Source organism: Oncorhynchus mykiss, chromosome 2 (genome assembly GCF_013265735.2).
Source record: "Oncorhynchus mykiss isolate Arlee chromosome 2, USDA_OmykA_1.1, whole genome shotgun sequence".
NCBI classification, from domain to species: Eukaryota; Metazoa; Chordata; class Actinopteri; order Salmoniformes; family Salmonidae; genus Oncorhynchus; species Oncorhynchus mykiss.
Window position 1 is genome coordinate 56,608,612 of NC_048566.1, and position 12,791 is coordinate 56,621,402.

The 12,791-nt window shown below is 44.9% G+C and overlaps 1 protein-coding gene across 1 annotated transcript in view; it reads left to right on the forward strand.

The window, feature by feature from the left end:
- LOC110492171 (phosphatidylinositol-4-phosphate 3-kinase, catalytic subunit type 2 alpha) overlaps nucleotides 1–11,677 on the forward strand; it is a 51,715-nt gene extending 40,038 nt beyond the window's left edge. Inside the window, exons 18-33 of the mRNA XM_021566244.2 lie at nucleotides 76–170; nucleotides 2,072–2,252; nucleotides 2,823–2,927; nucleotides 3,863–3,955; nucleotides 4,967–5,096; nucleotides 5,208–5,344; nucleotides 5,778–5,947; nucleotides 6,361–6,517; nucleotides 7,072–7,181; nucleotides 7,727–7,934; nucleotides 8,147–8,271; nucleotides 8,608–8,725; nucleotides 9,009–9,090; nucleotides 9,441–9,550; nucleotides 9,783–9,908; nucleotides 10,089–11,677. Coding sequence (XP_021421919.2) covers nucleotides 76–170; nucleotides 2,072–2,252; nucleotides 2,823–2,927; nucleotides 3,863–3,955; nucleotides 4,967–5,096; nucleotides 5,208–5,344; nucleotides 5,778–5,947; nucleotides 6,361–6,517; nucleotides 7,072–7,181; nucleotides 7,727–7,934; nucleotides 8,147–8,271; nucleotides 8,608–8,725; nucleotides 9,009–9,090; nucleotides 9,441–9,550; nucleotides 9,783–9,908; nucleotides 10,089–10,271 — 2,130 coding nt within the window. The 3' untranslated portion in view covers nucleotides 10,272–11,677. The remainder of the gene's footprint in view (nucleotides 1–75; nucleotides 171–2,071; nucleotides 2,253–2,822; nucleotides 2,928–3,862; nucleotides 3,956–4,966; nucleotides 5,097–5,207; nucleotides 5,345–5,777; nucleotides 5,948–6,360; nucleotides 6,518–7,071; nucleotides 7,182–7,726; nucleotides 7,935–8,146; nucleotides 8,272–8,607; nucleotides 8,726–9,008; nucleotides 9,091–9,440; nucleotides 9,551–9,782; nucleotides 9,909–10,088) is intronic.
- Nucleotides 11,678–12,791: the final 1,114 nt, after the last annotated feature.

The window sequence follows — 12,791 nt, forward strand, 5'->3', positions numbered from 1 at the left end:
GTAAACAATTTGTTAGTGACCCTGACTGCTTTTCTCACCCACTTGTCCTTTTCCGTGTCCTTGTCGCTCTCTCAGGCGCTGAAGTTTGAGTGTCACCTGAAGAACGCCCTGGTGATATTCCTGCTGTCCAGAGCACAGGGCAACGTCAACATCACCCTTTACCTGTACTGGTGAGTCTCCACCGGGGCCTAAAATGAACACCAACCACCAGCCCAAATGCGGGTCGATTTTTGGTGTTGACGGATAAGAATGTAGAATTCACCAGCCTTGTTGGCAGGTGCTCACGCTCAGGGGGATATACAGTGCGAGCAGCTCATAAAAATAGTCAGGTATACCCATACAAGTGCAGGAAGCCCAAACAGATTTAACATTTGACTAAAACACAATCACCTCAACTTGCTTACGTTTGCATACAATCACATATCTGTAACGCGTGGGAATACTTTGGAACAAAATGAAAGTCACTTGGAGATGTTTTCTTGGTGTTTTTACAGTCTTTTATGTACCAAAAAAATATATAAGTCAATAATTATTCAGAAAACTTGTTGGGGGGTAAATAAAATCACCAGCAGTTGGAGATATCTGGTATTTGATTTGAATTATTTATTAGTATCCCCATTCGCCAATGGCGACGGCTCGTCTTACTGGGGTCCGACACATAACGAAAAATACATTACAGACAAACTTTACAATGTACATACACTGCCGTTCAAAAGTTTGGGCTCACTTAGAAATGTCCTTGTTTTTGAAAGAAAGACCAAAATAAATCCCATTACGATAACATCAAATTGATCAGAAATACAGTGTAGACATTGTTAATGACTATTGTAGCTGGAAACGGCTGATTTATTTAATGAAATATCTACATAGGCGTACAGAGGCCCATTATCAGCAACCATCACTCCTCTGTTCCAATGGCACGTTTTGTCATTAGAAAACCCTTTTGCAATTATGTTAGCACAGCTGAAAACTGCTGTTCTGATTAAAGAAGCAATAAAACTGGCCTTCTTTAGGCTAGTTGAGTATCTGGAGCATCAGCAATTGTGGTTTGATTACAGGCTCAAAATGGCCAGAAACAAAGGCCTTTCTTCTGAAACTCGTCACTCTATTCTTGTTCTGAGAAATGAAGGCTATTCCATGCGAGAAATTGCCAAGCAACTGAAGATCTCGTACAACGCTGTGTACTACTCCCTTCACAGAACAGCGCAAACTGGCGCTAACCAGAGTAGAAAGAGGAGTAGGAGGCCTCGGTGCACAACTGAGCAAGAGGACAAGTACATTAGTGTCTAGTTTGAGAAACAGATGCCTCACAAGTCCTCAACTGGCAGCTTCATTAAATAGTACCTGCAATACACCAGTCTCAACATCAACAGTGAAGAGACGACTCCGGGATGCTGGCCTTCTAGGCAGAGTTGCAAAGAAAAAGCCATATCTCAGACTGCCCAATAAAAAGAAAAGATTAAGATGGGCAGAAGAACACAGAGAAACTCTGCCTAGAAAGCCAGCATCCCGGAGTCGCCTCTTCACTGTTGACATTGAGACTGGTGTTTTGCGGGTGTACCTTGAATTCTAAATAAATCACTGACAGTGTCACCAGGAAAGCACCCACACACCATCACACCTCCATGCTTCACGGTGGGAACCACACATGCGGAGATCATCCGTTCACATACTCTGCGTCTCATAAAGACATGGGGTTGGAACCAAAAATCTCAAATTTAGGGTTTGGCCTGGGTAGGCCGCCATTGTAAATAAGAATTTGTTCTTAACTCACTTGCCTAGTTAAATAAAATAAAACCTGATGTCAGTACATACACACGACAAGTAGGTCACATGGGGGAGTGTCGTTGTGCCGTGAGGTGTTGCTTTATTAGTTTTTTTAAAACCAGGTTTGCTGTTAAAATGGCACGGAATGGAAAACGTTTGAAAGCATTTTGAAAAAGGGTTGTGTTCTTTCTTACAAGTCCGGGAAGTCCCTCCTGGTTTAAGTCCATTTTCTTCCGTTTGGTGCATAATGAACACGACCCTGGTTTGTCCGATCCCATTATACTCCCCTCACTCTCCCCACCAGGCTACTGAGGGATGCGGTGCAGGACCCCGCGTTTGGCCGGAGGTACGACCAGGTGCTGGGGGCCCTGCTTTGTCTGTGTGGGGCCGGCCTCCGGGCCGAGCTGGACAAACAGACCCGCTTGGTCACTCTGCTGGGGGTGCTGGCCGAGAAGGTCCGACAGGCCGGGGGCTACGCACGACAGGTGAGAGGGCCAGGAGGCATTCGAACACACACCGACAGACACACACCAACATATATATATATATATACATACACACACACACACACACACACACACACACACACACACACACACACACACACACACACACACACACACACACACACACATAGTAGATGGTATTCTAGTAGTATCTCACAAGCCTCTAAAAGGGCTTGATAACACTTTATTTTACGGTCTGCTGTTGGGGCGGCAGGTAGCCTAGTGGTTAGAGCATTGAACTAGTAACCGAAAGGTTGCGAGATCGAATCCCCCGAGCTGACAAGGTAAAAATCTGTCGTTCTGCCCCTGAACAAGACAGTTAACCCACTGTCCCTAGACAGTCATTGAAAATAAGAATGTGGTCTTAACTGACTTTATCTAGTCAAATAAAGGCAAAATAATAGACAAATAAAATACTGTATTTAGTTATGGTCTGGATGTCTTGTTTAACTACTTATGTTATTTACCAATTGTGTTTAAGTGCCCATTTTTTATGTCATAATTTAAACCGTGAAGGCTTGACATTAATTCAACTATTTGTGTGTGTAGGTGGTGCTCCAGGAAGGTCTGGAGAGGGTGCAGTCATTCTTCCAGAGGAACAGCTGCAGACTGCCCCTCAGCCCCAGCCTGGAGGCCAAACAACTCAACATCAAGGTATGTCCGTTGTCCAACAATGGAAACAGTCACCCAAAGCACGACCAGCCTGGTCCCAGGTCTGTTTCCTATGGTCATTGTCATACAAGACGGCACAAACGGATCTGTTACCAGCCTAAAGTTTGACCGTACACTCAGCAAATGCCCATTTGACCATGGGGTTACTTGTTTGGTCCGTCGCTTACTGGAGGCTGACATGTCAACTGATCAGCATCATTTCCTCCATTTCAACAACAAATTGCCATATCTCGATGACCCATACTGTAGTTGTCCAAGTGGCTGATCAAGCCGTCATAACCTCCACCATCCAAATGCTAACTGGCACTTAATCTACAGGTCACTTCAGTTACTTCCTAGTTACCCCCCCCCACCACCTCTTGTAAGAGGCCATTGACTAGAATACAAGATCTAGTCCCGTACATCTACTGTAAGTGTGTAATGCAGGCATGCTCTTCCTTGTCCTCGGCGGCTCCCCTTTTTCCTTTCTGACTGAGCGCTGTGCTCCGCCCGCACACCCCCACCATGTCTCTCACAGCTGGGCAAGTGTGTGTGGCTGCTTGTGTGCGTTTTGTGTACTGTGTGCGTTTTGTATATGAGATTATCTGTATGTGTTGTTAGTGTGTGTTGTGCTCACCGATGTATCTGACCCCAATCTCATACCAGACAATCCAAGGTGATGCCCCCTCACTGAATAAAATCATCCCCCCTTTGTCTCCCAAAAGCAGGCCAGTGCTCCCAGGGCAGGCTTGTATAACTAACCACAGGCACTCTCCTCTCTCTCCCCTTTCTATTTTTTCTCTCTTTCTTTTTTCTCTCTTTCTTTCTTTTTCTCTCTCTCCCTCTCTCCTTTTCACTCTCTCCCTACTTTCTTTCTCCCCTCTTTCTACTCTTTCTCCCCTCTCTCTCTCGCTCCCTCTCTCTGTGTCTGTGTACAGTCGTGCTCCTTCTTCAACTCCAATGCGGTGCCCCTGAAGCTGGCCCTGGTGAACGCTGACCCTCTGGGAGAGGAGATCAATGTCATGTTCAAGGTGGGAGGCAGGGCTGGGAGTGCAGTTTGGCCTTTTAAATCATAATAAATAAGAGGGGGGGACCTGATCCTAGATCATCACTCCTAGACAGATTAGACTACTAGATTATTTTTCTGTGACGCCAGACTCAATGAAATATGCACTTCCAAGTTCCATGAACAAGCAATTTATCAGAGGTGTAATACTTAGTAGTCCGTGACATGTCACTGGAAATACCTCGACACATTTTCGAGCCGTTCTCTGCATGAATTAATGGACAGTTAGTCATTGCTTTGGGAGTGTTTGAAGCATGGAGGAATGTAGGAATAGATTCTAAAGAGTTCCCTTGGTTTTGATTTGCTGCCTTTAAGTGTAATTTTTTCCAACATAGAAAAGAGATCAGTTACTACAATCGTTTGCATCTTGTCTTTGGTTTCGTAGTTAAAACAGCACCACCTGGTGGCATGACAATATCACCAAATTGGGCTCTGTCAATATAATGTGTAGGGAAGTCTTTGCTTGACCAGACATTGACAGACAGATGGAAAGAAACTCTGAATGAGAATAAAATATGTTTCTGTGGATGATAACTTAAGGGTGGCAGGTAGCCTAACGGTTAGAGCGTTAACCGAAAAGTCTCTAGTTCGAATCTCCGAGCCGACAAGGTTCAAATCTGTTGATGTGCTCTTGAGCAAGTCACTTAACCCTAATTGTTCCAGGGTCGCGTTGATAATGGTAGACCCTGGCTGCAACAAACACATTTCCAAGTCACACATGCATATTAATACGCATGAATACACGCTTGTACATCTGGGAAATAGGACAAATATAAGCACCCGCCTAATTATAAATATTCTAACTAACGTGAGTCTTGGTCTGTGTGGGCCTCCTGTGTGTGCGTGTCTGCCTGCCTGCGTGCGTGTCTGCCTGCCTGTGTGCATGTCTGCCTGCCTGTGTGCGTGTCTGCCTGTGTGTGTGCGTGCCTGCCTGCGTGTCTGCCTTCCTGCCTGCGTGTGTGTACGTGTGTGTTAGGTGGGAGAGGACCTGCGGCAGGACATGCTGGCTCTGCAGATGATCCGGATTATGGACCGCATCTGGCTTCAGGAGGGACTGGACCTGCGCATAGTCAACTTCAAATGCATCTCCACTGGCAAAGACAAAGGCACTAATACACACTAGAATTCACAACACACACATCCGGTTTACTAATTGTAATGCAATGCGTACTAATGCCGTGTCTGTGTGTGTGTTGTGGTGCTGTGTGTGTTGCCAGGTATGGTGGAGCTGGTGCCGTCCTCAGACACCCTGAGGAAGATCCAGGCGGAGTATGGCGTGACAGGCTCCTTCAAGGACAAGCCCCTGGCAGAGTGGCTCCGCAAGTACAACCCTGCTGAGGATGAGTACGAGAAGGTAACTGTCTGACCCTTAAACTTGACCCTTTTAATCTTTGGACCCCAGACTCCGACAGAGGATGAGGTTGAGAAGATGAACAAGTGGCGATAATATGATCGGTTTATTTCTCGTCTGCGCATGTTACACACAGATTTCTCCTTTATCACTGCACTAATTGGCTGAAAAGTCCAGTATGCAGATCACTAGTGAGGATTCCGCCTATTAGAGGGAGAACCAGCTACTGTAGGACTTTTTACACTGTGCTGAATCGAGCCAAGTCAAACTGAGCTGTACTGAGATGGCCCGGTTACACATCCACCAGAGTTGCTGGAACGTTGCTGAAGAGGATAATGTTAAAAGGAAATATCCAAGCCAGCGCAGTCTGGTTTGGGTCGGCACGATAGTGTGAAAAATGGTATGTGTGTCTCACTCCTCCTCTCTGTCCCTCGAGGCGTCGGAGAACTTCATCTACTCGTGTGCGGGCTGCTGCGTGGCCACCTACGTGCTGGGTATCTGCGACCGCCACAACGACAACATCATGCTGCGCTCCACCGGTCACATGTTCCACATCGACTTCGGCAAGTTCCTGGGCCACGCCCAGATGTTCGGCAGCTTCAAAAGGTACGCGCTGTGGCCTGGGGTGGCCTAGCAGTCTAAACATCTGCCTCCAATGCTAGCTTGGGTTCAAATCTAGCGCACTCTCTCCCCTACCCTTTTAACTGTTTCTCGCTAACCTATTCCCTCCCTTTAGTAAAAGTCAAATGTTTCCTCAGTACTAAGAGTAAAGCCTTATTGACCTGTAACGACAAAAATGTAGAGATACCATTTGGGCTCTGTGCTTGCGTTTAAGACGGGGCCAGTGTTCTGATTCAGACCTGTGCCAGACAACGTGCCATGTAGCCTGGTTACGCTAGACCAAACGCTCCCTGTTTTAACCAGGCTACATGACATGTGCTTTGTTTTTGTTTTTAATTCTCCATCTCCCATGTTTTAGTAATCTTTTCTCTCTCTCTCTCTCTCGCCCCTTCTCCCAGGGACCGTGCTCCATTTGTGCTGACCTCTGACATGGCCTACGTGATCAACGGGGGGGAGAGGCCCACCAGTCGCTTCCAGCTGTTTGTGGACCTGTGCTCCCAGGCCTACAACCTAATCCGTAAACACTCAGGCCTCTTCCTCAACCTGCTCTCACTGGTAAGATAAGGCTCTGCAGTCAAGTCCTAGCCCTGGTTCCAGATCAGTTTGTGCTACCTCTATGATTGTTGTCATGGTAAACATTTTAACATGACCATAGGAGTGGGAAAGACAGCACAAACAGTTGACGTGGAACAACTACATTGGCCTTTTCTAGGAATTCACCTGGCATTTAAGCTTGGCATCACAAATAATTCACAAAAATGGTACACAGGACAACTGTCAGATAGATGGGGCACAAAGCGTGTTTCTAAATAGTTGTTTTCCCCCCCAAAAGTGTGACGTCAACTTGATGAGTTACTTTGGTGTTGCCTGGGTAATGCCCTTTGTTAGGCCTTGGTGATGGCCCTCTTCTTGGTCTAAGGAATTTCTTGAGTGTACCGTAGCGATTCAAATGCTCTATTCTAGCCTCATTAATCAAAGCTCCCTTGTTACAGTATGACCTTCCCTAAGTCATCGGTTTCTAATAGTCTTTTGTTAGTAAATCCTTTCGCTGTACATTAATGGATTGTAATTGTGTGTGTCTTTGTCTGTATGCGTGCGCGATTTAATAGATGACGTTGTCAGGCCTACCAGAGCTTACTGGAGCTCAGGACCTTAAGTATGTGTACGACGCGCTGCAGCCCCAGACCACCGACGCAGAGGCCACCATCTTCTTCACCAGGTACTGTCTGTAAAGTGGGCTGTTTTTCCACCAAGTGAATAGCTTTGAACATGGTGCACCGCTCCTCTCTGAGCCCCTGCCACAGTCGTGATTCAGCCTCCCAATGCAAAAGGCACAAGAAAACGTGCTTAAGCCTTACTATGTTTAGTAGCTTGAATGGCTTGCGCTTGAACGACCGATGTGAAAAGGCGACCAGGAGCCAGAAATGAAATGTAACTTTGATTTTATTATTGCGTTTCAGCAGTGACAATTAATGCAGCGCTATACTTGATTTGCAACCCCCGACTGCCCCACAATGCCCAGCTGGTGGCAGAACAATGTCGTCATGAACCGCCATAGAACTCCCAGTTGCAATCCTAAAACATTAATGTGCAATGCTACTATTTATCAATTTCTTCTTCCATTTACCTCCAGTCTCTTTTCAGTCATTTTCACAGAGGCAAAGCAGAAAACACAGCTAATAGTGTATCATAAAAAAGAAAATACTCCCTTTGTCTGAAGTTGAACCTCCTCTTCACTCTCCCACCCACCCTCCCTCCCTCCAGGTTGATTGAGACCAGCCTGGGCAGCGTGGCCACCAAGTTCAACTTCTTCATCCACAACCTGGCCCAGATGCGCTTCTCTGGCCTGCCGTCCAACGACGAGCCCATCCTCTCCTTCTCCCCCAAGACCTACACGCTGAAGCAGGAGGGACGCATCCGCGACGCCTCCATCTTCTCCTTCCAGAAGAGATACAACCCCGACAAGCACTACGTGAGTCTCCAACCATAGTGTTCATTGGTCTCACTGCTGCACTGACAGGGCCAAGCTGCCCTATAGGGATACCAGAAGAACACATATCTGGCATATCAAGAGTTTGAATAAATCTACATATCGAGAAGTCATAACATGAATGTAATTCTAAACAAGATAAGCTAAAATCCTAATTTTTTTTCTCCCTCCCCCTTGTCTTCCTCCTCCTGTAGACCTATGTGGTGAGACTCTTGCGAGAGGGGCAGAGCGAGGCCCAGTTTCTCTTACGCACCTTCGACGAGTTCCAGGAGCTCCACAACAAGCTGTGCATCCTCTTCCCTCTGTGGAAGCTGCCAGGGTACGCGCACCCGTGCACACACACATTTTTGGGAGAACCCACATTTTGTAGGTGTTGCTCATAGCACCTGAAGCTGTCTGGAAGTGGCATGGCAGCACCCTGTTCCGAAAAACACTTTGAAAGTCTGCCATATATATGACCTTAGAAAGCCAAAGGTAACCTCAGATTTTACAACGACAATAATAATATTGAGAATATTTGTTGTGCTTTAACTCGAAGAGCCTTACATTGTATGTGGGTAAAGCTTCCCTTCCACCCCCAAAAGTGTAGCCCCCACTTCTCCACAGATGCACGTCTTCTTGTTAGTGCACTAAACTTTCCCCGTCCCCTCCCTAGGTTCCCTAATAGGATGGTCTTGGGCCGTACACACATCAAGGATGTGGCGGCCAAGAGGAAGATTGAGCTCAACAGCTATGTCCACAACCTGTTGAGGAGCTCCACAGAGGTCACCCAGGTGATTGACTCACACACACACACACACACACACACACAGTTATAAAAGCCCAACACACTCTATTTTCACTCAATATTTTGGTCACATTTTAGGGTAGTCAGGATAGTCCATCTGTATGTGCTCTACAGATGGTCATACTATCCGTTGGATAACAAATTGCTTCCTACGATTTGGGTTAAGTTTAGTACATAGTTAGTTGCAAGGTTACCGATAGTCCATTTGTCAATGCTCTACGGAGTATCCAAATAAGGGGTTCTCAATATTTTCTCTCTTTCTCTATCAGTGTGATCTTATCTATACATTCTTCCATCCGATCGCGAGAGACGACAAGACGGAAGGATTCGAGGCGATGGCCAAAGCACCAGGTAAATCTGAGTCCTATGTGTATATGTCAAATCACATTTTATTGGTCAAATGCGCCGAGTACAAATTCTTCCTTACAAGCCCTTAACCGACAGTGCAGTTAAGAAAAATAAGAGTTAAGAAAAGATTGACTAAATAAACATGCGGGGTTACAGGTTAGTCAAAGTAATTGAGGTAATATGTACATGTAGGTAGAAGTAAAGTGACTACACATAGATAATAAACAAACAGCGTAAAAATAAGAAGGGGGGGGGGGGGGGGGTCAATACAAAAATAGTCCGGGGAGCCATTTGATTTGATATGTATAGCCATTGTCGCAGCTACAGTTTTGAAAGAGTTATTTCTCCTGCAGAGGCGCCACCATTGAGTCCAACCTCAGGCAGAGTGGAGGGGGAGGTGAAGCTGTCTGTTTCCTACAGGAACAGCACACTCTTCATCATGGTCATGCACATCCGAGACCTGGTGAGTAGGGTGGCTCACAGGGCCCAATCCTAACTAGCGCACCACTCAAACTTTTGGCAGTATAATTAATTGATACCTTTATCCTTACATATCCCCACATATCTCAATATCCATTTATTTACCCCTGATAGGATAAATAAAATGGTATGGAATTGAATTACATACATGAATCCTCAGTTTGGCCTTAGTTAATGCTCACTAAGCATGTCCATGTCCGTCTGCCTGCTTATAGGTATCTGAGGAGGAGACAGACCCTAACCCTTATGTGAAAACCTACCTGCTCCCAGACCCCCACAAAACCTCCAAGTGCAAAACAAAGATATCCAGAAAGACCAGGAACCCCACTTTCAACGAAATGGTGAGTGAAATCAGTGTGGCACATTTTCATTAGGCCACCTAGCAAATTGTCATAGCTAACGGCTTTGTGTCCTGACCGACTCACTTTGGAACTGGTCTCCTCATCTGCCTTTGTGACGAATGCGAACTAATACAAATTGCTGCCAACTCGTGTTAACTGCTTTGACTACCTCCTCCTTAGCTGGTGTACAGTGGCTACAGCAAGGAGACCCTTGGTCTGCGGGAGCTGCAACTGAGCGTGCTTAGTGCCGAGTCGCTGAGAGAGAACTGCTACCTGGGCGGCGTCACGCTCAAACTCAAGGACTTCGACCTCAGCAAGGAGACGGTCAATTGGTACAAGCTGACCGCCGTGCCCTACTTCTAGACAACTCCACCTGGGAACAACTCCACTTCTCACCTCTTCAAAAACTCCAGAGATACACCCATATAAGGGCAGCGGAACTGGCCACTCCCCAAGGGGGGTGCTTCTAAACTCCACCCCCTTCCTCCTCAAGCTCACCTCATTCCCAACCTCTCTTTGACCCTGTCCAGAAACCCCTCCTACCCCTGAAGGCCGTTCATGTAGATCCTAAAGAATTATAAGCAATATGGTTGTAGCACCGACCTTTCAGATCTACACAAGTGCCTAAGGGATAGGGGCTAGGCTAGGGGTTGTTTCTGGGTGTGGGGCCTTTCTCTCACTAATCATGGTTGTTTCCTCATCGTAGCAAACAATCTCCACTTATTTTGTTTGTTCCTAAACTATAACACGAGAGCTGTAATGTTTTGTACATTTTGACATTAGAGGACCAAAATGGCTTACTTTCAGAAGAGTATATATAGATTGACACATTTATTTTTTAAAAAGGGGCTCATTTTTACATGTAACTTTTTTCTACATAGACAAATAGGAAGCGTCTGGTTTCCTGCTAAGCTAGCTGAGAATGTCTGGGGATGTGTCCGTCTCAAACCAGACTCCAGGAAAGAGAGTGATCTTGTGTTTCCCAATCACGTGCCAAAAGAACTGATGATGATGGCAAACCACTCTTCCAAAGGGGAACCGAACAGGGTGCCGTGTTTGTGTTCACAATCTCTACTACGCTCCACTTTAACCTTATCACAGTATATTTGATAGAAATTGTGATACCCCAATTGAAAAAGAAATCTATTCTGTCAAATAATGTCAACAGTTCTTCCACTGTGAGCGTGGTACAGTACTAGCATCAGAAGGTGTTGGAATGATCAGCTCCAACTTGTCTACACACCACCATGTCTTTTTAATGGTAATTACTTGACTCCTTTTCGGGATTTGTATCACGAACACACTCTTGTTGTGCATTTGATGATGTAGGATAAGGTTGCCTCTAAACACTGATCTAAGGTCAGATGTTATATCGCCACCTATTGGTTTAAGGGTAGAATTTGGGGTGGGGTAAGCTGATCCTAGATCTGTGCTGTAGGGGTAATGTGACCTGGAGCCATATGGACAAAAAAAGGGAAAGACATCCAGGGCAAGAGATACGCTGCTTCCTCTGAGCCGACTACAAAACTAAAGATGAAATAATGAATAATGAATTTATCCTGGAGGGGTTTTAAAGAGAATATCAACAAAGACAAATAGTGACGATCCACTATTTTAATGACTGTAAAAAATAAAAAATAAACATGCTGAGTTTGTATTATTAACATGGCCAGTTATTTATTCGTAATTGGTTATCTTAACCAGAATGAATCGGTGTGTACTGTAATCCCTTCTTTCCTAAAGCGAATTAAATGTTTTTTGAACAAAGACTGAAGTTCATTGTGTTTTTTATTTATGTTGGCAAAGGGCCAATCGAATCAGTGATATTGACTGTCATTGATAATTGTACGTCTTATGTTGTATTTCTATGCACCTGATGGTCTCTTATCCAAATCAAATGTCATTTGTCACAAGCGCTGACTGGCAATGCAGTTAAAAAAATACGTGTTAAAGTATTTACTAAAATAATCTTTAGTAAAAAATAAAGAGGAAAAAAAACTAATAATTAAGGAGCAACAATAAAATAACAATAGCGAGGCTATATACAGGGGGTACCGGTACAGAGTCAATGTGCAGGGGTACGGGTTAGTCGAGGTAAAGTGACTATTCATGGCAAGTAAACAGCGTAAAAATGGGGGGGGGGGGGGGGGGGGGAAACAATGCAAATAGTCCGGGTAGCCATTTGATTAGATGTTCAGGAGTCTTATTTAGATGGAAAAGTCAGTGAAAAGCATTCTTATGATGACATAGTCCCCAAAAAAAACAGTACCACACATTTGACCAAAAATATAAGGTTGTTTGAGAATGGTTGTGTTTCTCCAGCGCCAGCCCTCACCTTTACAGCCAATCTAGTGGCGGGGCTGCAGTTCAGTTGTCTGAAAACAGTGCGGGATTGTGGCTTTCTTCTACTCAAGCGTATTTGACGTAATTTCCCACGCAGGCGCAAAATTGTTATTTCAATCGCTTGGAGGCATTCATGTTCATTTCGAATATTTTCAAAGAACCGGATTATTTTGCTCTGTTCACCTAAGAGTCGTTAATTTGGTTCACAAACGGCTCTTCGTTCACTAATGCTTAGAAATTGCCCTAAAACCATGAACACATTCTAAATCTGTAATTTAAAGCCTAAAACGTTGCTTACCGTTATATAAGATCGTGAAACGTGATATAAAATAAGTGTTTACCTGATCAAATTATTAGATTGCCTGTAAAAAAAGAGAAACCACCTTCACCATTTTGTTGCTGCACTGAGGAATTACCATCTTCAGACAATGTTTTTATCATTTATATCCAGATAATAGATGTCTGGAGCTCAAAAAACAATATTAACAGCACAGATTGAACAATGAGGTTTGGTTATACAAATCTTTGATTAACAGTATG